Here is a 27856-nt window from a genome sequence, read left to right on the forward strand (position 1 = left end):
AAATTTCGACAATGGAAAAATTAGTTTATTAAACTCTATCTATCTATCTATCTATCTATCTATCTATCTATCTATCTATCTATCTATCTATCTATCTATCTATCTATCTATCTATCTATCTATCTATCTATATAATTCTCTTCTGCTCACCAAGCCTGTATCTTAATATATATTCAGATATTATTGAAATGATCTACAAAACATGTTTGTTTCATAAGCCAAATGTTGAATCTTATTTTCTATTTTAACAAGATTTTAGTATTTAATTTTATTATACTTTTTTAAAGCTTTAATTTGATTCTTCATGGACACAGAACCAGTGTTATTTTAGTATTACAGCATTTGTACATGATTTTACAATGTACACTTTTATTTTAATTTATGTGTTTTTTTATTACTTTTATTATGTCTCTATTTAGCTTGAATTTTTTTTATTTCAATTTTAGTTTTGGAAATTTTAGTATTTAAACTATATTATTATTATAGTTAGTATGTTATTATTATTTAGTATAACCAAAATACCAGAAATGTCGGGACTTAATTTTAAATATAGTATTATATATATATATATACTGCATATTTAGTAAGGTGTCTCATCTACATATTTATGTGTGTGAAATCACAATTTACTTTAAATACAATTATACTTTATACTTTAAAATGACATTTTTATTTTGATGAATGGAAAGAAATATTTGACCACCTGTAAATGGCTGTGACTTGATGTACTCGCGTCCCTCCCTCCCTCCCTCCCTCCCTCTCTCTCTCTCTCTCTCTCTCTCTCTCTCACCAGATAAATGTGCTCGAGGGTTGAGTGACTGAGTGAGTGAATGTGTGAGTCGCGCAGATTACAAAGAGGAATCCACGGACCGAGAGCGCGCGGCGGCGCCCCGCAATCCGCAACACAATGTAGCGAACCGAGCCGCCGTAATCGCACATGAGAGTCCAGTTTGACCGGACCGAAGTGAACTGAACTATGCCCAGCGCCGAGAGAACTTTACCTGAACTCGAGAGGAACTCTCTGACACTGCGAAATGGTAGTTATGCTCGAGTCTTTTTAATCCATCCATGCAGCATGTTATCTAACCCAGGCACTGTGCATGTGTGTGGATTTCGTAGGCTATGATCAAATGTGTTTCTGCTGCTCCTAAAATGTTGTTTTCCTGTTTAGCAGTCTCGTGCTTCCCCGAAATATCTTTCATTTTACTAGAATAATACTGCAGTAACCAGTATTGTTTCGATGTAAACAATGGTTTTGTTACAATGGTCTTTTACATACATGATATGGTACTGCTGTCGTGTTGTTTTATTTGCAAAGTTGTCGTGGTGTTACAATGTAGTAAGGGTCTTTTATTAATGTTCATTGCATCTACAACTTATATAGTGCTGTGTATATACACCTACAGTAGCCTAATATCTCTGTTAAACCCTTAAAAATGGCAACATATACCGCAAAAAAATAATTTACTGCTATTTTCCAAAACATTAGGGCTTAAATGTTTTCAAAATAGTGCTTTAATTCAAATATTATAGTTTCTATATCTCATAAAAATAACATTTACTTCAAGATTAGTTGACATCTTGTACTGGTATAGTACATTACCATTCAAAATTTGGGGTCGGTAAGATTTTATAAAAGGAAAAGAAATTAATACCCAGGATGCAATAAATTAAAAAGTTGCAGTAAAGACATTTATATTGCTGCAAAAAATCTGTTTAAGATAAAGGCTTTTTCTTTTGAACTTTCTATTCATCGGTGAATCCAGAAAAAAGTATCATGGCTTACACAAAATATTGGTAATAATGTAAAATCGGCATATTAGCATGATTTCTGAAGGATCATGGAGCAAAGGCTGCTGAAAAGACATCTTTGCCATTACAGGAATAAATTACATTTGAAAATATATAAAAACAGAAAAAATATTGTAATAATATTTCACAATACTTTTACTGTATTTTTAATCAAATAAATGCAGACTTGGAGAGCAGAGACTTTTCGTCCCTTACCGACCCCAAATTGTTGAACGGTAGTGTTCATGCCTAAGACATTTCAGTTATTTGCATGATCTATGCATATTGAAAAAATATTCCAAAAGGAATGCCAGTGGAATTTCTATCATAAATTGGAACCAGTCCTAAAAAAGCGTTAGATGGGATTCTACTAGTTGTTCAAAATTCCTTGTTTATTATCTCTTCAAAATTGGTTTTCAAATTTTAACTGAAGGTTTTTTTGTTTTGTTTTGTAACTAGGTCTGGTATAAACATCATAAAAATAAGCTGAGTAGTAGTGAAGTACTTTAGTAATGCTGAAACTGTGTCTCTCTCCAGTGAGTGTGTTCAGAGGTCATTGGATCAAATGATACTTAACCCCAGTTAGACCGGCTACGCTGGTGTTTGCCGTAACGGAATGAGTAAATGGCGATGCTTCAGCATTCATGAAAATCTAAATTCCAAGTATCTGTTGCACACACGCCTAAACCACATTGAAATGCATTGGAAACACTAGGGTGATGGTGGTGTGCTGGGGCATGTGCTTGGGTCTTGTGTTGGGCTGTTGTAAGCAGAACAAGTGCTTCTGTGTCCACTGTACGCGTGTGTGTGCGTGCGTGCGTGCGTGTGTAGACCCGACCCCTGGCACTAAGACAATGTGTGTGCCAAACTGATGCTGTTGCCACTTTGTTAAAAGTACGTGTGGGTTTGTCATGCTTAAACCTAAAGAGTGTTTGTGTACTTTTAAGTGAAGAAAATGCATTAGCAGCACTGCATCAGTTTGTGAGTTTAAATGAGGTTCTTGGAGGAAACACATTTACATGCTGTTAGCTCAGATGCGTGATCTAGACAATGGAGGGGGGGTCTCTGATAGACTTAATTGATTGTTTTGAATGTGTCTGCCGGTGCATTATCAAGCCTGGCGTTAATGGAGAGAAAGAATGTAAACACATTCGATTAGGCTTTCGTAATTGAATTGCTTTACGCATACGGTTTGATGTATCATAAACGTGTTGCGTTAGTCAAGCTGTCTTTATGGATCTCCCCATTGGATGAAATGGAGTATTGATTAAATGACAGATCAAACGGAAACATATGTTGAGTTCATATGACTAATGCTTAAGTGATGCTATAAGCATTGCATTTTGCCACTTTGGGGCTCCTAAAAACAAACATAAATGCATCTACAGATCTATCATCAACCTGTGTTGGTTTTACATGCATTTACTTTACATTTGTATTTTATACATTGTTATATGAGGATAACAGAAAGTGATGTAACCATCCACAAAATATTAAATAATAATGTATTATAATAATTATTAAATAAAAATAATAGCATGCCTATTATTAACATATTGGCTGTTTATTAGTACTCATAAAGCACATATTTTGCATGACCATATTCTACATCCCTAATCTTACCCAATACCTAAACATAGCAACTACCTTACTAACTATTAATAAGCAGCAAATAGGAGTTTGAGGCAAAAATCATAGTTAATGGTTTGTCGATAGCAATAATTGGACCTTAAAATAAAGTGTGCCCAATAATAAATGTAAATACGTTTTAAAATAAGAAATGTAATATTTTTGGACCAGTGAAAATGTTGGCAGGCTTGTAGGGCTTGTAGGAATTTGGCCTACTAACCTGAATCTGTAAGCAGAGAAAATCCTTATTGTTTAAAAAAATTAAATCAGTTAATTTAATTGAATCCCCAAAATATTGCTACTACCTGCACGCAAACACTTGAGAATGTAGTTGTTGTTCTGAGGACGTTGTGGCGGTCATGGGTGTTCAGCATTCCTGTTGTTTCCAGGGTAACCCATGGAATCCCCCCTCATCAGCATGTGAAACATGTCTGGATATTGCACTGCATTGCAACGCTAAAAAAAAACTAGAAAGCTCCCATCAGCAGTGCTGTTCACGTCAGATGCTTGCAGTGCTGCTGACACACTCTCTCGGTCTCGCTCAGAGTTATTAGTGTTTCTGTCCCTTGTGACACTGTCCGATGTGGCCATAACTTACTGCTGTACTATTGTGTGTGTGTGTCACAAATAAGATTGTGGAACTGGCTGTGCCCCAGAATGCTCTCTGCTAAGACAGAGATTTGTGGATGAGGGTGGATCTGGTATTTTATCTTCCTACTATATTGGAAGAGATATACGATGTGTGTACTGGTGGAAAACAAATTAAAGGAATGTTCTGTGGACCGCATCTGACGTTGTTGATTAGGATAGAAAGCAATTGTGACGCATCACAGAGTTTGTAAAAGCAAACAAAAGGGGGCCTCACAATAATGAACTTGCAATGGAAGCATACAGGGCAAAACATTCCTTTGGAATGCTAAAATATGTATTTTGTGAATTGATTTATGAGTGTAAAATTGCCTATTAATCTCGTACGTGCAAACTCATATTGTGGCCATGTAAAGACACCGACCACACAAATTTGCACAATATGGTTAGTTCAGGATTAAAATGTCTTGTGGTGCGACACTCCAAATAATTTTATGATATGTATATATGAAATTTAGCAATTCATTAAATTTTTTTAAAATACTTGAAAAATAGATTTAAGGTGTGCATTCCCAAATGTGGGAAGAAAATGTTAATGGTTTTCATACTTGGTTACACCACATGACATTTAGTCAACATTTAGAAACCTTTCTTGACAATGATGGAAGTTTTTATTTATTTATTTAATTATTCCAAAGTAATGCAAAACCGACCTGAATACATCTCTAAAAATTTGGCAAGTAAGATTTAAAAAGGTTGTGAACTGAGAAATCAAAATTATCTTGATCTTTTGACATATAAGAGGTCACTGTACTATAAAAACATCTTGTTTCAGAACTCAAAACTTTCTCGTTAGTCTAAAAACAGCTTGTCTGCCAAAATGACAGCTTGTGGAATGTACCACTTTAAGATGTAATAGTGTGGCTAAACACCGCCTCCGCAGAAGATGATCAATGCCTGCTTCTACATCGCTGCCTGTTTAGCTCCGCCCACTGATTCGCACATGTAATGTTTACGAGAGGGAACACTTGGAAGACAACAAGACACTGTGCAGTGCCAAGTCGAAAAAAACAGTCTTTGCATCACCTTGCTTCTGATCCCAAAGTTAGTAAAGAGTGGATGAACTTTATTTTTAATGAAGATCCAGACCACGTAAGATCTTGGTCCTTTGTTCACTTAATTTTACTGCGGATTTGTTTACAAACAAGGCACAATTCAACACAGGATTTTCAGAAAGATTGAAACTAAAAGACGATGCTGTGCTGACTATAGTGGATATGACAGCAACTGTTTGTATTACATGATCACTATTGCATTGTCTGTTAAACAGATCGTTTGATATGAGTATTTATTCAATTTTAGCCTAAATCAGAGCAGTGTCCATCTGTGAAGGATATAAACTGTTGAACATACACAATTATTAGCCAATCATAGCCGTGTGCGTTTTCTTCTGAATCTACAATCCGCCACATCTAGTCAAACAGAGTGTTTTGATGAGGTGAGGGCAAAAACAGGACAGAAAATAGCCTATTACTTCTGAATTATGTTTTTTATGTAAAAATCTTGATAACATTATAAGTGGACCTCAGAGAACAGTACAAAATAAATAAAAAAACGGAAGCAGTTCATGACCCCTTTAAACTGGTTTTGGTCACACTTTATTTTAAGGTCCAATTCTCGCTATTAAAGCATTAACTATGACTCAGTTAACTCCTAATTGGCTGCTTATTAATAGTTAGTAAGATAGTTGTTAAGTTTAGGTTTTGGGTAGGATTGCAGATGTAGAATATCGTCATGCAGAATATGTGCATTGCAAGTACTAATAAACAGCCAATATGATGTACAAGAACTGATGTACAGTCAGTTTTGAAGGTTTGTCTTTGCCCTCTGGCCCTTGAGTTTCTATGTAGTTAGTCACATGACAAGCAGACAGAGCAAGTTTCTGCAGGACCCACATGCTGGACACACCCGAGTATTTATGTGCGTCTTCACGCAGATATGTGTTAGCAGACAACAGTATGATAATGGACAGCTTGTGACCTGTTGTGTTTACACAAAGAGTTTAAGGCACAGTTATTTCTTGTGTCCCAGAATGCTTTTTTTGTATTCACAGTTAATTTAGAGTGCCACATGCCTCTGTTTTTCTGTAGTTTGAAAAAACCTTGTGGGTTTCAGTGTCTGATCCTGATGAGCCTGATAGGAGATGAACTGACCTCATTAACAAGTGTGATAGTTTATTGCGCTGCATGTGGGAGGGCTTCATACTACTGTTAAGTATGCCTTTTCTCTATTTTTAACTGTGCAAGAACTGGTACATTTAATGGTGTTTTAAAGGTGTTATATTTTGAAAAATCTAAATTTATTTGATATTTGAAGAAAAACAAACTAGATCTGTCATGCCCATTTAAATTGAAGGGGCACAATTCTGAGTAGTAAGTGACTTCAATGCAGCTTCCAATTTTTATTGTAAAATTCTAAAAAGCAAAAATCATGCTTTTACGAAAAAAATAAATAATTTCTGGAACATCCCAACGTTGGGATGTTCCGGAAAAATATATATATTTTTTTATTTGAATAAAATGAAAACTAAAAGACTTTAAAAGACTTTCAAATCACATGAGCCAATATTTTATTCACAATAGAACATAACACATGTTTAAATGGTGAAATGTTCCACTTATCCACTAAATGAGCTCATTTCGAATTTGATGCCTGCTACAGGTCTCAAAAAAGTTGGCACGGGGGCAACAAAGGGCTGAAAAAGCAAGAAATTTTGAAAAGATTCAGCTGGGAGAACATCTAGCAACTAATTTAGTTAATTGACATCAGGTCTGTAACATGATTAGCTATAAAAGGGATGTCTTAGAGAGGCAGAGTCTCTCAGAAGTAAAGATGGGCAGAGGCTCTCCAATCTGTGAAAGAGTGCATAAAAAGATTGTGGAATATTTTAAAAACAACATTCCTCAACGTCAAATTACAAAGGCTTTGCAAATCTCATCATCTACAGTGCATAACATCATCAAAAGATTCAGATAAATTGGAGGAATCTCTGTGCGTAAGGGACAAGGCCGAAAACCTTTGTTGGATGCCCATGGTCTTCGGGCCCTCAGACGACACCGCATCACTCATCGGCATGATTCTGTCATTGACATTACTAAATGGGCCCAGGAATACTTCCAGAAACCACTGTCGGTAAACACAATCCGTCATGCCATCTGCAGATGCCAACTAAAGCTCTATCATGCCAAAAGGAAGCCATATGTAAACATGGTCCAGAAGCACCGCCGTGTCCTGTGTCCTGTGTTTCAAAGTGGAAAAGTGTTCTGTGGTCAGACGAGTCCAAATTTGACATTCTTGTTGGAAATCATGGACGCTGTGTCCTCCGGGCTCTAAAATATGTCCTCTAAAATATCTTAAATTGTTTTCTGAAGACGAACAAAGCTTTTACAGGTTTGGAACAACATGGGGGTAAATGATTAATGACCATTAATGATCATTTTTGGGTGGAGTAACCCTTTAATGACAGATAACAGGAATATTAGACTGCTGTCACAGCTGCCCAGATCCAATAGCTATACTGTTACACGTGTTTGTTTTCTCATGCTTGCTTCCACTTAAGACCTAAATTACTGTGATTACAAGCATACTTGCGAAGATGCAGACTTGCATTTTAACACATACAAGTTTGTGTACTTAACTGTTCAAGGCCTACAGCGCGGCAAAAATGACTCCGTTCAATACTCCCGTGATCTATGAACAGTCTCTCGGACAGCACGAGCATATATCGAAATTAGTCCTTTAATTCACCATTTACTGTATGTGTATGCCAGAAATTTCTGCGATTATATACACAACTTGAAAATAGTGGAGAACATCTCAATGGAAAACTGTAATTAAATGAAAAGATATTATTAATCTTAATTATTCTTTCAATTCATTGAGCAGCCTTAACACTACAGAGAAAAACATCCAGTTGACGAATGATGTAGTACAAAATAGATTTTACTGTAACTGTAAGACATCTAGTCCATCAGTAATGTTTCTTCCTGTTACACTAGAGTGAACTTCTAGACAGCTTTTTTTTGTGACTTCCTTATTACAGCATAACTGTTTCCCGCAGCACATTCCACAGTTGGCGAAGAAATCCCCGGAGAAACCAAGACATGCTGTTGGTCACACAAATAAACATTGCAACTAGGAACTTTTTTGAATTTTACACTCTTCTAGTACATAATACAAGCAGATATTAAACCAGGTTGATGCTTGGTGCCCTTTGCTTGGAAAAAGGATTTGGCTGTTTATATGTGTGCGGTTTTGCTATTGGTTTTATCACCTTACCTCTAAAGCAGGGCTCTTTTGACTGGATTAGTGCTTAGCCAACACACACACACACACACACACACACACACTAAAACACAGCTACACAACTCTCTCCCGCCTGGTGTGTGCCTTACTTCCAATGAAGTTAAAGATAATAAATCTACTCGGGGGATTTGGAAAAGAAGTCAGAAGAAAGTGAGTAAACACATCTTTTTGCGCTTTTGTTTGTGGGAATTATATTATGGACTTTGTGCCTAGCTACTATGAATACAATCCTTTTAGCTGCCATACGTCACATGTGAATAAGTCCAACAACAACTTGCAACTGGGTAATGCTAAATAATAATAATGACTTATGACAATAAATGTACAACATATCTTTGTTGAGTTATCTTCACTGACTTAATGCAAAAATAGAGGCTGCAACCGAATTTGCCTACTTCCCTACTATACATAGAAACAGTAGTATGTCTGAATTCACAGTATTCTTAAAATACTACTACTTAAGACCTGTTACTTCCAGCAAGATACTTAAGTGTGCATTCAATAGACACTTTACTATACCATGAGGCCATAGTAGATGAGTTGGAAATGGCGGTGAAGCAGGTCATGTGACATTGACATCATGAGGTCCATTTGTACTATAAACATACTTTTTAACAGTTGCATAGTAAATAATTATTCAAAAGTACCTTTTAAATAGAGTATGTGATTTCAGTTGAATTTCTAGTCATGTTTTGTTATTTATAATAAGCAGTTTTTAATACAATTAAAATAAACTGTATTTTAATAAAACAGTATTGTTTTGTTCAGTATGTAGGATGATGCAAATGCAGATTTGTGTTGGAAACCCTGTAAAGTATGCTTAGTCACACGGCCTGTGTATAGAGTTTAACCAGTTCAATCTTATCGTTTATCTTTAGGGGATTGCCAATAGAAAAAAATGTTCCACTACAATAGTCCCAGCCTTTGAACGTTTGATTTCAGATTACATTTGAGTTTACAAAACACTGGCTTTCCTATGAGGGCTGAAAGCTGACACTCTCACTCTTTGTGTTGTGTGTGTAATACGAGAAGTGTGTATGCAGCTGCATTGGGGATGTAGTTTAAGCATTGTGTTAGAAACTGCCATCTCAGCCCTTTATAAGTCTGGGATTTTTAGTCTGCTGTCTTCTTTCATTTCCTCATTTTCTTCATCTGGCACTCAAACTATGTTAAATGCAAATGATAAATGGTTTTTGTGGTCTGCTTGTTTGAGGGTGTCATAAAGGAATTTCCATTGGAGTTTTGATTTCAATTTCATGTAGTTTCATTTCAACAGTGTTTCTTTCTGTAGACATCAGCATTATGTAAAGCATGTGAACAAGCATCACACACAAGGGTTTTTTAAGTCTTCTGTGTACAGAGCTGTTCTGTACTCAAAGGCTGAGAGCTCTTAACATGATAGGCCGCTGTGAGGTCACTTCCACTGGCCACATGCTAACTCTAATCTTTTTATCTTAACCCTCTCTCTCACTTTCTCTCTCTCTCGAGTAATAATCCAGGGTTGGATTATACAATCTTAGTACACACATCAGTCAGGCGTTAGTTGTACAGAGAAATGATTATATTCTTTTCAAATGTAAACTAACAGAGCAGAGAGAGATTCTGTTAGTTTCAGTTATGTATATGTGCATGTGTAATTGTTATTATTAAGTTAAAAATAATTGGGGAAAGAAATATGATGCAGACGTGTGCTAGAAAGGTTTCATTTAGATACAATGTTATGTTTTAAGGTCAGTTTAAAGGATTAGTTCACTTCGAGAATAAAAGTTTCTTGATAATTTACTCACCTCTATGTCAGTGACGCAAGATGTTCATGTCTTTCTTTCTTTAGTAGTAAAGAAACCGTTTTTGAGGAAAACATTCCAGGATTTTTCTCCATATAGTGGACTTCAATGGTGACCAATGGGTTGAAGGTCTTCAACGGACAAACTTCAGATTGCAGAGAAAACTGATGGCGCAAATCAGACGCCAGGTGTGTGTGTTTATGTCACTGGAAGGAGAAAGTAAGGAAGGTTAGATGAGCAGACGGCCTGTTTCACACGTTTGATCTGATTGACCTAGTTCTGCCGTTTCTGCCCTGAAGACACTGATACAGTCTGGTCAAAGTTAGAAGAGGTTCAGAGTTGCTTCAGTGACGCATGCGCAAACATGAGTAGAGCTCTTTAACAAGCATTAATCATTAAACGCCATTTGACAGGAAAAGCCATGTTCTTTTCACTTGTGATAAAGCAATACAGGCCAATTAAGTGGATGATATTGAGCTGTTTTGATATTAACAGCATAATAATTGTGCTTGCTTGACAGATTAAGTGCACATATTCAGCTTGATAAATGTTTTGATTGATGTACGTATTGAATAAAATAATGAATGTATCTTGTGCTAATTATATTAAATTAAATGTGACCCTGGACCAGTCTCAAGTCGCTGGGCTATATTTGTAGCAATGGCCAAAAATACATTGCATGGGTCAAAATGATCGATTTTTCTTTTATGCCAAAAATCATTAGGATATTAAGTAAAGATCCTGTTCCATGAAGATATTTAGTACATTTCCTCCTGTAAATATGTCAAAACTTAGTTTTTGATAATATGCATTGCTAAGAACTTAATTTGGACAACTTTAGCAAACCATATATCAATGGAAAGCTTATTTATTATTTCAGCTTCCAGAGGATGTACAAATCTCAATTTCGAAAAATTGACACATAAGACTGGTTTTGTGGTCCAGGGTCACAAATGATGTTGGCATATATCCAAACCAAAAGATATATTAAGATTTCTTTACAAAAAAGAAAGTTCATGCTGCAAATTAATATTTTTAGATTTGCCATACCTCGCGCCTCCGCCAATTTATAATGTTACCTTGGTGACATAAATTAGGAGCATTAAAAAATGTTTTTTGAGGCATTAAAAACAACACTGAGATTTAGTGACAAACATGGTTAATCTACACTTCAATCAACTGTTTCGAAACTCTCACACTGCCTTCAGACCAAAGAAATAGTGAAATGAAACCAACGAATGGCATTGGTTGAGTTTGCAGAAGTCCTTTTTCATCATCACAACAGATTAAAGAGCTTTTAGAGTTCTGCATGTGAAGATGTCTGTTAAAGTAGTGTCCTCATATGCTTCATCCCAAATTATGAGTCACTGGATGTATTTTATAGAATGATTTCAGATTCATGAACTTTGCCAGTAATGCTTGAGTTGATATGGATGCACTCCCTGTGGTCTGCATCTGCTTGTCTTATCTTCCCTCTCCTCCACTGCAGTCGAGCCATAAAAGCCTGTGTCCCTGATCTCTGTCGGCCTGTTACCACTTGATGGCTAGCTGCCATGGTAACAGATAAATTTAATTTCATTGCAAATATCTGACATTTGGACATCTGAATAAAGTTTTACATAAGCATGCAGAGATAATTCACCCCTAAGAGCTGATAATAAGTATTCTGCTCTGAAAAGAGCTATTCTGAAGCGATAGTGATGGCTCATAAGTTTGAAAATTGCAGCCTCCATCTGTCTCTTGTTAGTGTTGTTTGTACGTGGTGAGATGCTGAATGTAGCTCTTAGTAAGGCTTGAGAATGGCCTGACGAAAACTAACCATCTTCACAATCTTGTAGAGGAGATGATTCATCCCGGGTAATTTAAAGGGATAATTCAACCAAAACTGAACTTAGTGTCATCATTTAGTCATCCTCTTGTCATTTTTTATCTTGTTAGCTATTAATTCATTGCACGCTAGCTCAAAAATCAAATTTCTGCTTCAAATAATTCAAAGCACCATTTCTGATTTGAAAAGAATTGCCGGGAAGATATTTAGACCCAGCGCAGAAGGAACGATTTTCAGAACTGAAAATGAATTAATATTTAAATTCTAAAACTATCATTAAAAGTTATGAAATCTTTATGCACTACTTTTATAGTCTTTTTAGAGCTTGACAGTTTAAATCTGCATCCGTTTTAGCACCTGGGACATTCTTACAGTAAATATCTCATTTTGTGTTGCATGGAAGATTCATGTGGGTTTGGCATGGCTGAGTAAAGGCCAGTCTATCTCAAGTGGCCAAAAAGTCATAAAGTTGGATCCTTGAACATTTTTAAGTTTCCTATAATGATTTATCTATATCTCTACCCCTTTGGAGCCGTTCACACAGAATGTGTTTTTTATATGAATTTAGCATGTTTCCTAATTATCTGCGAATGTATTTTTATGCTTTAGTACAGTCAAAAAATTACATATAGCACCTATAGGTACCTACGGAAGTTCTAAGCGGCCATGCATTATTATAATTTTTCTGTCTTGTTTTCTCGTGATCACGACTTAATTTTCTCGTGATCTCGACATAACGAAAAGTTGTTTTGTCGTTATGACGACTTAATTTTCTCGTGATCTCGACATAACGAAAGTTGTTTTGTCGTTATCACGACTTAATTTTCTCGTGATCTCGACATAACGAAAGTTGTTTTGTCGTTATCACGACTTAATTTTCTCGTGATCTCGACATAACGAAAGTTGTTTTGTCGTTATCACGACTTAATTTTCTCGTGATCTCGACATAACGAAAGTTGTTTTGTCGTTATCACGACTTAATTTTCTCGTGATCTCGACATAACGAAAGTTGTTTTGTCGTTATCTGGACATAACGAAAGTTGTTGATCTCAACCTAAAAACCGTTTTCTCACGACGTAATTGAAGCTATCGTGAGAAAATCAGGGTCGCTATATTGTCTTCGACGATAAAGTTGCAGACCGACAGCCTCCTTCTCAAGTGTAGAACACTTATGTGTAAGTCCTCAATCACTGACAGACACAGAGCTAAAATGGCCAAGTATGAATATGCATGAAAAGTATTCTATCATGGATCAATGTAGTCGGTCACACACACAACACCTTCAATACGATCATCCATGATGCTGCGATGATGCTGCTTCTATAGCATTTTCTCATGCCGAATACACAGAGAAAATTAAGTCGTGATAACGACAAAACAACTTTCGTTATGTCGAGATCACGAGAAAATTAAGTCGTGATAACGACAAAACAACTTTCGTTATTTACATTTACATTTATTCATTTAGCTGACGCTTTTATCCAAAGCGACTTACAATTGCTATATATATCAGAGGTCGCACGCCTCTGGAGCAACTAGGGGGTTAAGTGTCTTGCTCAGGGACACATTGGTGTCTCACAGTGGATTCGAACCCGGGTCTCTCACACCAAAGGCATGTGTCTTATCCACTGCACCATCACCACCTCGTTATGTCGTGATCACGAGAAAATTAAGTCATGATAACGACAAAACAACTTTCGTTATGTCGAGATCACGAGAAAATTAAGTCGTGATCACGAGAAAACAAGACAGAAAAATTATAATAATGCATGGCCGCTTAGAACTTCCGTAGGTACCAAAGTACGCAGTGTGTATGCAGAACATGGGAGGTCCACTGGACCACTTTAAAATGAACCACTTATTGACTATATTATGATTTTTTTTGGACGAATTACCCTTTTAGTTTGCCTGAATGAATTTATGTTCTTCAGGACCCTGGGGATGGCTTATTATTGTCAGCCCATTGCACAGGTTCATAAAGTGACCTTATGAAGGGCTTCATTCATTTCCTCATTCTGAGAGGAATTCCTTCCACTCCATTTGATCCACGGCTTATTTCAGTCTAAAAATTGTTGACCCAAATCTTTATTTACTACTTGGGTACAAAAGAACCATTTTCTTCATCCATAGCCATTATATTGCATGGCTCAACATTAACCCTTTGTCCAGGACAAGTGGATTTTTTTGAAGGGGAGGTGAAAGAGAATTTTACTTGCTGGACAAGTAGGCAACTTAAAACATTAAGTGCTTCTCTAGTAACAGAAGCAATAAAACTTTGGCAAGAATGTCTCTCTGATTTTATTACATTCAGTGTAAATGGAGAATGATAATGGATAATGTGTTGACAGTAATAAGTCTGTGTGAGAGAGAGACTCTAAATAAGTGAGCCAACGAAAATCGTTTTTAATGGAAACGGCCCTAGTGTGTCTTTTTTTCTAATATCGTTCAAAAAAAAAATTCTGGACTAGAAAACTTTTTATTACTCATACTAGTGAATGACAGACTTACCTGTCCAAAGGATAATCACATGACAGGGCTTGTCGAGCCCTGCATTGGATGCATCCTGAATCGTTATGTAGCTTATGACGTCTTTTTCTAGTTTTCAGTTCTGGAAAGTGCCATCATATGACTGCGTGACTGAAAAAATGTCTACTTGGTTTATTTTCTGTTCCAATAAAGTATGCCTTCTTTTGTCCTGTTGTTGCTAAGGCAGTTTAATGGTTGTGTTTTCTGGATCTTGTCTAACTTTATATGCCTGTTATATCTATTTTAGAAGTCCTATAAATATGCATATACATATTATATACTTATTTTAATATTGGAGGAACACTTAGAGCAAGAAGTAAAACTAAATAACAGCAGAAAAATGCAGTTAGTAATCAAGGACTGATTTATTTGTATGAACCTGTATTATGGTACTTTCAAAAACAATTAAAACACACATTTTTTAATTGCTGATAGAAATTATTTTCTCAATAAGCATTTTGAAATGATTCACTGTAATGTGCAGTTCAAAAGAACTACTGTACTTTGTGGAAATCTGATTACCAATATTATCTGCATCTTTGTTGAGGTTTAATTTATTAAAAATCATGTCTTTATTTTTCTTTAGTGGACTCTTTCATACAGATTAAAACAAGATGTAGGCACTTCTAACAGAAAAGGATATGCACTCATTCACATTTTTTTCAGTAACTAAAACTATTACAAATATTTTTTGTTCATTTAGATGAAGCTGAAATCAAATAATTAAAAATTAAAACTTAAACGCTTCAACTTAAATGAGAATGGTTGCCCTGGCATCTAACTAAAATAAAAGTACTAACATTTTTAAAATATAAAAATGAAAGCAAAAATAGAAATATATATATATATATTATTTCTATTTTATTTTTTATTTCTATTTAATATATATATATATATATATATATATATATATAATAAAAAAAATAAAACAAAATGTCAAAAGCACATAAAAACAAATACTAAAACTATTTTGTATGGCCAACAATGTAATATCAAATGTATTGGTTATATTTTGGCCAGTACTAAGTGCAAGCTCTTCTTGAATACATTTTTTGTATCCATCCTAAAGTTATTCATTTTATTCTCTCTCTGTTTCTTTTCAGGCGGAGAGAGGTGGTGATGTGAACACCCTCAGTGTGCCAGTGGTCATGCGTAGAGGAGGCTCAGAGACGTGTTTAGATCTGGATTCTGATCTGGTGGTACGGGACACCCCACGATCGCGTACTGGTCTGGACACCCTTCAGCAGAAAGTGCTAAAAGTGAAAGAGCAGCTGAGAATTGAGCAAAATTTACAGGATGAGAACGTGGCTGAGTATCTCAAACTCATTAACAGCGCCGACAAGCAGCAGAGCAGCCGCATCAAACAGGTGTTTGAGAAAAAGAACCAGAAAACGGCTCACAATATTGCTCAGCTTCAGAAGAAGCTAGAGCAGTATCAACGCAAGATGAAGGAGTGTGACATCTCAAATGGGACCAAACACACGCCACCACACTCCAAAGAAAATGAGATGCTCAAAGACAACCTCAAGGAAAGTGTGGTAACAGGAAGTGGGCGCCACCCACATTTGGACAAAGTCAAAACTATTGGTCCGGGAGTTTCACTGTCACCACCGTTCTTCTTCAGCAAATCCAGAGAGTTTGCAAACCTCATTCGCAACAAATTTGGTAGCGCGGACAACATTGCACACCTGAAGAGCACCATGGAGACGGGAAGTGGGCTGCAGGCGGAAGGAGGAGCCCGAAATCTGAGCGGCAGCGCAACAATAACCTCTAAACCCAAATACCCAAGTGATGACGAGTGCTCGACAGAGACATCAGTGTCAGTTGAGAGCAATGGTCATGTGACTGGATCAGGTGTGACGGGGCAGCACAGCGGCTCTGGAAGAGAAGGAGGCCAAGGAGAAAACAGCAGCCGGCTGGTGGAAGCATGGGAGGAGATCAGGGAGTTGAGGGAAGCGCAGAATCTACTGTCAGAAGACATTGACACTCTGAAAACCCAGTTTAGATGTGAATTTGAGAATATTATGCAAACACTACAAGAGGAGCGATTCAGGTAAATAGTCTTTCGTAATTACATTTTGGTAACACATTAGTTTCCTAGATAACGATCAATCGATAGATCGATGGTCAGTGGTCAACATTGGATTAGTTATGCAAGCTCATTCATCTTTTTTTTCATTTTAGATGACCTTTTCCGTCATCTAATTCTTGTTTAATTTTTAAAAATCATAATGTAATTCTGTCATGACAACTCTCTGGGAGTTCAGCATAGTAATAAACATGGCAATGTTAATGTGTTTTGTCTTGGCGGAATAGATCTGCTATGCTCCTACTGCGGCAGAGCAAGTACCGAGACTTGCTCCTGCCAATACAACCACAGACATGTTGCTGTGAGCATGTAAGAAATATAATTCCCACATATAACATATGAAATAACCCCCATATAGAACATACATGAATCACCCTGTAGCAGATCTATACAGGTGGAGCTGGGGAAGGTGGAGGGTTTCTGAAGCGTACTGCAACTGCTACAACAAGCACTGGCCAAGTATTTAAATGCTGAGCAGCGAGCTCATTGGCTGCTGATACGAAAAAAAACCCAATCAGCTGCGCCATGTGAATAATGATGTCATTATATCAGATTGAGTTGGACCCTATTGGCCTGTGCCATCTAGAGTTTATTGATACAACTTTGGATTTATAATGTTGTTGTACATTATAATTTTATTTCTAAAATTCACTTGTAGCACTTTTAGTGTTCTAGTTAATTATTGAGGCAATAAAAGAACAATTTATTTATTTATAAACCATTTAGAACCATTTAGTTATATAGAAAAAATTTATCGTTCATCGGCATCATCATCGTTCAATACATCATTATCGGCCATATCATGTAAGTAATTATCAGCTTAAAATCAAATATCACAGGCTCCCACATGTCTTGTGACCATTTGTGGCATGTTGGGACATCAGCATCTCATGCTAAAGACCAGTATATAAAACTCAACATAAGCTGGTCTCTTCAACTCTTCATTTCCTCTCTATATTTCTCACACACTCTCACTAATTGTTGTTCTTCTGTATAAGGTGTGAGCGCTTGGAAGAACAGCTGAACGACCTCACAGAACTCCATCAAAACGAGACCGGAAACCTTAAACTGGAGTTAGCCAGCATTGAAGAGAAGATGGCCTATCAAGCTAATGAAAGAGCAAGAGATATACAGGTACAGACCTCCACAAAAACACACATACACTACAAACATTAAAGGAATTATCCTAAACTTACGTAAAGTGCTCAATAAAAGGAACACCAGCCTAAGGTTACTCTGTGTCCTAACCAGATGCAACGTGATAAAGCAATGACGTTATCTTGTCCATGTTAATTTGAGCTTTAGTCCTAACCAGCCACAACCACAACAACCCACAGTAAAATCTCATTCCACTTCACTGATTTTGATAATGACGGAACTTAGATAATAGTTGGCTAACTTTGCTCTTGGGAAACCCAGCTTAGATTGGGATGCTCACAATTGTGAGTGTAAGTATTTCTTTTAGTTAAATAAACACTAAGTTAATATCGAGCACTTACTTTTTAGACATTATTTGGTCATTAATTTCAGTAGTTCAGTAGTTAAACGTTAAATCATAATACATTTTAATTTAGCCTAATCGTTATTTGAGTAGATTTTTTTTTTACATTTAAGTACAAGACAGTTTTTATTTAAATTTTAGAAACAGCACATTTTAATGTAATCATTATTATTATTTCTGTATATACCTGTTCGTAAGCACTGTGCAGTGTTAATATTCAAACTGAGTATTTACAAAGTCATTATGGTGGTACTTGGAGAGCCAAATATTTTCCGAGATGGTACTAGGTATAAAAAGTTTGAGAACAACTAATTTAGTTTGTCAAATATTCAGTAGATCGAAAAAGGTTCCAAAAGTGCTCTATAATCACTCCAGTGTTCTAGGAGCTATTATATTAAATATCAGCATTTTTTTAAAATGCTGCTTGGGCAATGGGATTTGAAAACTGGAATTGTATCTCTTTCTCTTCCTCGCCGCAGGATGCTTTAGAAGTTTGTCAGACGCGAGTGAGTAAGTTGGAGTTACAGCAACAGCAGCAGCAGGTCTTGCAGTTGGAGAGCGCCGACGCCAAAGTGCTGCTGGGAAAATGCATTAACATCATGCTGGCAATCGTCACAGTGATCTTGGTGTGCGTCTCCACTGCTGCTAAGTTTTCCGCTCCACTGATGCGGAGTCGTCTACACATGTTTGGGACTTTCGTATGCGTGTGTCTACTGTTGTATAGCTGGAGCAACTGGGAGCATTTGCAGTGTGCATTAGAACGAATGCTGCTGCCCAGATGAGGGACATGAAACATGCATGTTCAGTGATGTTCTCGTCAGATAAAGTGCTCCTCCTGGGATGTTCCCTTCATAATGTGACTGTCCCAAGATGACGGCTTTAACACTTTCTTTCTTTTCTTCTTTTATTGTTTTTGTGTGTATGTGAAAGAGTATTCATGATGTACTGTAGCAGAAACGGGTCCATCTCTGTGACTATATTGTGTTATTTCAAATAACTTTTGTTAGCTGTGTCTTAAAAGTAAAGGTTAACCACCCTTTTACTCGTTTTATGTGCTTTTTTAGGTGGCGATGGTGTGTATAGTCTCACAAAAACACATTTGGGTAATATTTCATCCCACATGCACAAGAAAAAATATTTTGCATAAAGAACATGAAGACTTAGAGGTCATAGTTTTATTAGTATTATTTTGTTTATTTTATTATTATTACAGTTTTTTGTACTGTGGCATTATTGTCATGATACATTTCCTCATGGGTGTTTTACATTTGAGTAATTCTCATTATTATTATTCTCAATATTCATTATTCTCTTTAGTTTCTTATTACTGTGATATATTTGATTCTACCTGAAAACAATAGTTTTTAAATAAAACTATTGTTTTAGTAACTTTTTTTCTCATTTTAATACGTTTTTTAATTGCAGTAATGAGAATGTTTGGGGAATGTGTTTAATTATAATGTTAGAATGCAAAAATTTGCCATTTTTAATTTAAAATTTTGGGTGAAATTCAAACAAATACGCACGTTTTAGACATGCTTTGTGAGTCTCATCCGTTGACTGTTTTCTAGCATTATTTGTACTATTGAAATGGCCTGAAGTTCTTTTCACTGGCACTTTAAACACAGCGCCCAGGTTTACGAGATTCTGTGTGTGTTTTTTTTATTATTATTATTCTTTAGTCTGAGCAGTGGTGCTCTGTACTGACCACAAAAGATGGAAACACTGTCTTTTTGTTTGTTGTGTAATAGAAATGCCTTTTTGGGGGGGGGTTGTACAGAAACTAGAACATGAGAAGGAAACAAATGTCTCTGTCCGGTTTATGTAACATATTCTGAACTGTTCCTCATGGAAGTTCGAATGACTATTTTTATAAACATTTTTAATTTGCTTTGTTTAATGTATGCTTTAATGATACCCACAATGCAAACTGATCTCAGCATTGTTCCAATGTCCCTTTGAGTGTGTGCCTACCTGTGGTTTTGACTGAAGATTGTATCTGAATTTACCCATCAACCTAAACTAAAATGTGGTGTATAACTAGTTTTAGAGGCCTTTTACTTTTAAGCATGGGGAAAGTGATTTTATTTTATACATGCTTCAGTGTCCATGTAGTAGGAGACTGGTCTGGTCTTAAATGTGGTCTAAACTTAAAAATAAACGGCCCTATTTTTACTGAAATTTGCCTATTTGTTGATTCTTTATTTACTCAACCACCAGATGCATTTCTCAGTGGATGGGACCATTTTGTTCTTTCTCCTAACTATTTCTTGTTATGTAGTTGTTCAGTTCATTTTTATATTACACTGCCTGTGCTGTTTGACATTAGTTACCTGAAAGATAATCCTTTGCGAGACCTGAAGCTTTGAATGTCTTTCATCATTTTCAAAGATCACGGATAAAGCTTTTGGGAAACGCTTTCGAATACTGTTTCTTACATACTGCATAACTAATAAGGAATTATTGAAGAACTAACAGGTAATCATTCATTAACACTTAACTCACTACTGTTAACTACTAAGGAAGATGCTTTAACTAATCAGTGCAATTTTATGATTGTGGTAAGTGACAGTTAAGATAATCAATAATTAATGTATTCTGTCACACCTCCTGAAGAACTACTATTAATTATCTACTAGTTAAGATTCAAGAAAAATAATTATGAAGTAACTACTAATGAACAGTCATACACAATTACATTGAGTTGTGAATGTAAAGTAGTGAGTGTACAGCTTGTATAACAGTGTAAATTTGCTGTCAACACACAGTCACTGAGAGCGATAACACCAAATTTAACACACCTGCTCCCATTTCACACCTGAGACCTTGTAACTCTAACGAGTCACATGACACCGGGGAGAGAAAATGGCTAATTGGGCCCAATTTGGACATTTTCACTTTTGTGGCCAGCGGTTTAGACATTAATGGCTGTGTGTTGAGTTATTTTGAGGGGACAGCAAATTTACACTGTTATACAAGCTGTGCACTCACTACTTTACATTGTAGCAAAGTGTCATTTCTTCAGTGTTGTGAGCATAAGTATTGTAACAGTTGCCTCACAGGTCTTTCTGAGTGATCAGCTGTGTCCTGTTGCATTAATTCTTCAGATATTAAAAGCAGGGAATGTGTCGTATCAGTTATATCCATTACTTTTGCATTCTGAATCTTGAATCATCACAATCCATCACAAACCAGGAAGAAGATGAGGGAGCTGACTTTGAGAGAAAAGCAAGCAATTTGGATGCTAAAAAAAGAGTCAATTACAGCTATAGCAAAAACAAAGGGCATGAAGTTTGGAAACCACCAGCGACACCAGTAACCAACAATGACCTGATCGGCTGAGAAAACAACAGTAGTTGATGACAGACAAATCATAAAAGTTGTGAAAATGAACCCTAAAAGATGTGTCTGTAAAATCACCAACAACTTCCAGAAAGCTGGGGTGATGCTCTGACAATCTACTGTCCTCAGGAGACTTTGACACAGAATTACAGATGCTACACAACAAGATGCAAACCTCTGACCAGCACCAAAAATAGAAAGGCAAGATTAGAGTTTGCAAAAAAGCACAAAGATGAACCTTTATCTAAGTGATGGGAAAGCAAAACTGTGGAGAAAAAAAGGGAACTGCAAATGATCCCAAGCATACAGCCTCATCTGTAAAGCATGGTGGAGGTGATGTCATGGCATGGGCATGCATGGCTGCCTCTGGAACAGGCCCTCTCAACTTTACTGATGACTTAATGTATGATGACAGTAGCAGAATGATTTTGGAAGGGTACAAAACCATCTTGCCTACCAATATTCAAGAAAATGCCTCCAGATTAATTGGGAAGTGCTTCATATTGCATCAGGACAATGACCCAAAACACCCTGCCAGTTCAGTCAAGGAATTTATAAGGGCAAAGAAATGGAAAGTCTTAGATTGCCCAAGTCAATCTCCAGATTTAAATCTGATTGAACAAGAATTTCACCAGCTGAAGAGAAACTCCCCAAAACAAGCAACAATTGGAATTGGCTGCATTAAAGGCTGGGAAAAGTATTTCAAAGGATGAGACCAAGAGTCTGGTGATGTCTATGGGTCACAGACTCACTGCTGTGATTGTGCTCAAGGGATCTGCAACTAAATAATAGCTTTTAATCTTTTATATCTGCCTTAAGTTCACCTGTCCCAATACTTATGCTCACATCAATGAGTGGGATGAACTCTAAAAGTGCTCTTCTTTTTATTTGGTAAAACATGTATGTGTTGAAACGGCTAATAATGTGACATTCTGTAGTTTTGTCTCATATTCATCTTTTAATCATATTTGTAAATGTCTTGACTCCACAGCCAACAGAGCAATTTTGTCTTTACTGTTCCAATACGTATGGAGGGGACTGTATATATATATATCTCCATTATATGAATATCTCCATTATATGTATATCTCCATTTCACCCAAAATGTATCTTACGCCCTTCTGGTTCTCACCCCTCGTTATGTACAATTATAGTAATGAGTCCTTTTGGGTGTGCAGCAAACAAAATTCATATTTCATTTCCATTATAGGCTAATAATAGTAGTAGTGGACTGTAACAAAGTTCCTACTGTAGTAGTACTTTGAACTTGTCCTTTTACTCAAGTAATTTAAAAAATGAATAGGCCTAGGGTGAAGTCAGCTAAAATGGGCTATCAGGTAAAATGGGCCAAATAAGGTTGTAGCATTATATCTCGTTAAATTTTTACAGAAAATCATAATAACGGATCTTGCATTGTTGCTTCAACACTTGTTGACATGTAAAAATATTTTTTATTGGTCTGAGTTTTTTAAGGCGGGCAGGGCAGACTGTTACATGAAGCTCGTCAGAGAAATTGTAAGGTAACTGAGCCTGACATAGAAAATTTCATTAATCACTAATAAGGGTACTAAAGCAATTATAAGTAAGCTTACCAACAAAGCAAAAAAGTTTAATATATAAAAGAAACTTAGATTTTTGTGAAAAAGGACATTTTAGGTAGAAATGGCTGGTTAAGCTAAAATGGGCCACAATTTTCAGCTAAAATATGCTGCATTCACACACACACTTTTACACAGAAATTGAGGGTGAAAATAGGTTTATAGGCTTAGATATGTATCCATACAAAATCTTAACAGTCTTTTTTAAAATTTGCATTGCAGACAGGAGGACAAGCAAAGAAAGGAAACAGAGAGACGGGAAAGAAAGGAAGGTGTCAGTAAAATGGGCTCCATAAACACATACTTTTACACAAAAATTGAGGGTGAAAATAGGTTTATAGGCCTACTGTAGATATGTATCCATACAAAATCTTAACAGTCTTTAAAAAAATACAAGCATACACAAATACATGCACACAAAAGACACCAATGCACAGAAACACACACCTATACAACATGATCAGTTCATTTTTAATTGCATTGTTTAATTAAATATTCATTCAACTTTCTATTTAATGAAATACATTTATGGTGTTGCTATGGCACACTAAAGACAATAGTGTCAATTTACTAATAAAAATAAAATGGTTTAAACTGAAATTACCTGAGTTGTTCTCTTTTTATATTGGCCCATTTTAACTGAACAGCTGGCCCATTTTACCTGAATGTTGTGCCGTGGCTCAAGAAGTACCTGCTGATACTCTAACTCTCATAATTTTAAAACTTTTATACTTTTTCACATTTAAAAAATATAAATATATTTAAGAGACCCATGCTAATTTATAAGAATATCATTAGATCTCATGCATAGCTTATTTGATGGTATTATAAGTCATTTATCAAAACGTGGCCCATTTTAGCTGACTGGAGTAATATTTTATTGGGGTATCTGTACTTTTACTCAAGTACTTGATTTGTGGGCCACAACCTGATTATTATAGTGACTATTTGCGTATATCTGTTCAGTAGTAGTTATTTCATAGTTATTTTTCTTGAACCTTAACTATTAGATAATTAATAGTAGCCTAGTTCTTCAGGAGGTATGACAAAATATATTAATTATTGATTAGCTAACTGTTACTTAACACAATCATTGTCATTACATACTGATTAGTTAACACATCAGTAGTTAACAGTAGTGTTAATGAATGATTACCTGTTAGTTCTTCAATAATTCCTTATTAGTTATGCAGTAAGTAAGAAACAGTATTCTAAAGTGTTATTGCTTCAGTGATTTTCAGATGGTTGTCGCTCTCTTGTGGTTGATGAAGGAAACGGAGCATGATGAACTCGAGGAGCGTCTCGCTGCAGCCTGCGGTGGGACATCCAACCCCGCCCACATCCACGCGTGACGTCACAAGCCACGCCTGTGTCCAATACGTCGCATTCTTATTATTTTGAAACAGGAAAAAGCATAGATAAGAAGATAAGTCTAATTGTTTGCAAACCGCTAAAAAGAAAACGTTTGCTGTGTTGGTAAGTAAAAAAAAAAAGTTCAGTTCAGCATGCTTGTGTTTTCAACTGCACACAGGCACGTTATTACTTAGATATCACTAGCATATAAATATGTATGTATGCATGTGTGTGTGTGTGAGTGTGTTATCCATGTGGATCCTCAACCAAGATACTGTGCAAGGGTTCTGTGAACAGTGTCATTAAAAATATCATGTGTGTGGAGAGAGATAAATACATATGTGAGAGGGATAGAGTGTGTATGAGTAGGTAAGAGTGTTATGTAGCTATTATAAAAAAAGGGTTATTAAAAAATTTGCAGTTCATGTCATAAAAATCAGTGCACTATATATTTATTATTGCACTGATTCTTACAACATATAATGAATGTTGACCGAATGTGCAATTTTTGTGTGTGTGTGTGTAATGTGTGTTTTTATGTGCACAGACAACGTAACGTCACTTTTTAAATGAAAAAGTTGGCTTTGAAATAACACAATCAATTGAGTTATATTTCATGTTTAATTTGTTAAAAACTAAAAATGTTAAAATTCAAATCATGTAATGTTAACTTAATTGACCCTTTAGGAGTATAAACATCATCACTGCATGCAAATGAAGGGTATACAGGTGAGACCTGTCTCAGGTGAGAGTGGCGCTAAGTGGTCATCGTTGAAAATTTCAAAACATTTATTCAATAAAAGGGAACATATTTAACCATTTGTGATAACACGATATTCATTTCGTAAAGACTGTAGTACTGTGAGAAACATAAATTAAATAGAAATGTACATTTTCTCTGCTCTAGTTGTCTCCTCTCCTAAGCTGCAGTCTTGAAGTGTAACTTGCCCACCGTCCATTTTCAAGCGCAGTGTGTTTGCCTATGTGTTTGTGACTAATTATCTTTGTATTATTCTATATTAATGGAAAGATCACATAATTATTGTCAGTGTTTGTTTGTCATGTTTTACAGCATTCTACTCGTTTTTGGTCCTAGCCTGATGTGGAGCAGTTCTGCGGGATGAGGGGTTCCTGCTGCAGTTTCAACAGTAAAGAAAGGTATGGAGGGAGCATTTCTCTAGATACTGTAGTGATTGATTTTTGTGGTTTAAAATCATAAATATTCTTGTATCCAAAATGATGAGGTAAATACTATTTAGTATGACAAATATTTAGTGGACCAACACACACTTATTCTGTATTATAACAGGAGTGCCAAGAGGACATCAAGTGGAAGTTTGTAAGAGACATTGGCCCAGTGTTGTGCTGGATACAGAGTTACCGTGAGTTATTCTGTGGGGAGGTGAAAGGGCCTGCCTTACTCCAGATGGACAGTAAAAATCAACAAAATGCCATCAAAGACTACCTGGGGTCAAATCGGATGAAGCAAGAGATGTCTTTTTATTCATCTCTCAGGACCTGAAGTGGGACATTCACATTGACTCTATTCTCAGGAAGGCCCAGCAGAGGTTGTACTTTCTTCGCCAGCTGAGGAAGTTCAACCTGCCACAGGAGCTGCTGAAACAGTTCTACTCCATCATCATTGAATCCATCCTCTGCACTTCAATAACTGTCTGGTTCAGCTCAGCTACCAAATCTGACCTCAGAAGAATACAGAGGGTAGTCCGGACTGCTGAGCGAATCATTGGTACAACCCTCCCCACTCTCCAAGAGCTGTACTTATCCAGAGTGAGCAAAGCACCTTTAATATTTCAAGTTCAAGTTCAAGTAGATTTCATACATCTATCCACATTCCCTTGCATAATTTGTATATAGCACATCTGTACAATACAATATTCTGATTGTTTGAGTATCTGGAGGAGCTGGACACATTCATATCAAATTGTGTTGCTGAACAAGGCTTGAAAGTCCATGTCATGTTTCTGTGAATAATCTAACAAGGCAAGGAATCTCTCTGTGTAGTTTATGTATGTGTGTGTACTGCATTTCAAGAACTGTTTATCTGATCGTTCAGCTGTTCATTTATGATAGTTGGAACATATCTCTTATAGAACATATATTTTTTGTACAATTTTTAATTTAATTATTTTTGTAAAATAATAAATACATAAATACCAATGAAGCAAGAGATGTCTGTTTATTCATCTTTAAATATGTGGAGGACCTGGACACACTTCATATGAAGTTTAGTTGATGAACAAGGCCTGATTGAATGTCAATGCTTAGACATAACGTTACTTCCGGGTTTCCCGGTATGGGGAATCACAAGAGGTGATGTATACGATAGGGGTGTGGTTTATGACGTAACGTTTGGACGTGGGCGTGACTGTATTGGTATGGGCGTGGCTTGTGACGTCACACTTAGATGTGGGCGGGGTTGGATGTCCACCGCAGGAGAACTCAGGTATGACACTACAGGGCAAAAAACTTCAAGTAACATGTTGCCAGACTCAATGGAATAATAAACTTAAAAGCATGACAGTATCACTGCATTATATTTAACAACACTCCGGGCTAAAAGTAGGCTACAGTCCAAGCTTTAATCCGAAAAGACTGTAAAACATCGAATTTACTTGAGTGAACTTATAACTGATTCAGTCGGAGCCTCAGACCGATAGTTTACCGTTTTTGAGAAGAACCGACTCAGTGAGGACCATCTCGGAAAATAAATAAATTGTAGTCTCTCATTACGTTTGTCATCCAACGGGCTTTTTGTCTCCAATTTCAGCAAAATCATAGATACACTATATTGCCACAAGTACTGGGTCACCCCCTTCTAATGAACATGTTTGACTACTAAATCTTAATGTTTAAGCATATAATGATATTCTAGGTAATCATCACCAAACACCAATGACTTGTAGACACTATAAGGACAAAAGTGTTGGGGTATTCTTTAGAACAGAAAAAGGCACTAACAAAACTGTGGCAACAAAGATGGAAACATATTGAATGTATTTAAAAATTGTATTTCTATCTCTGTTGCCACAGTTTTGGACGTGTTTAAAATGACAGTACCCTTATGTACAAGTCAATGCTGTTTGGTGATGAGTTTTTGGCTCAAGATCTGCATATAAAGTCACACCAGAGGTGTTCAGCTGGGAACAGGACTTTCTGCAGACCAGTCAAGTTCTTCCACACTGACTGAATCAATCATGTCTTTTTGAACCGTGCCCTGCACATTTTGTATGTCTCCCTTGTCAGACCCAGTTCAGGTCTTAGGCTTGTTTGAGATGCACCTTGCCTCGCCTGTAATTTAGTCGAGAGTAGGCGGCGGCAGTGTTATCACTGTTATCCCTAATTATGGTTTAAACATTTCAGAGTGAGATATGGCACAGCTGATTAACCTAATTATGTGTATCCTACTTAAGGGACAGTTTACCCCCCCCCCCCCCTTTTTTT

General features: G+C 36.4%; 1 protein-coding gene and 1 long non-coding RNA gene across 2 annotated transcripts; both read left to right on the plus strand.

Moving 5' to 3' along the window:
• Positions 1–976: 976 nt before the first annotated feature.
• Positions 977–20279, plus strand: tmcc3 (transmembrane and coiled-coil domain family 3; the record flags this gene model as incomplete). The annotated part of the gene is given in 5 exon segments (XM_079398766.1): positions 977–1023; positions 1025–1037; positions 15615–16564; positions 17599–17734; positions 18581–20279. Coding segments are annotated over 5 exon segments (1449 nt in total). The 3' UTR covers positions 18884–20279.
• A 4112-nt stretch (positions 20280–24391) lies between these two features.
• Positions 24392–26578, plus strand: LOC306858312. The gene is made up of 3 exons (XR_013783204.1): positions 24392–24517; positions 25467–25552; positions 25704–26578. It is a non-coding gene; the product is annotated as an uncharacterized lncRNA (long non-coding RNA).
• The last annotated feature ends 1278 nt before the right edge of the window (positions 26579–27856 follow it).

This window comes from Barbus barbus (genome assembly GCF_936440315.1).
Source record: "Barbus barbus genome assembly, chromosome: 39".
NCBI classification, from domain to species: Eukaryota; Metazoa; Chordata; class Actinopteri; order Cypriniformes; family Cyprinidae; genus Barbus; species Barbus barbus.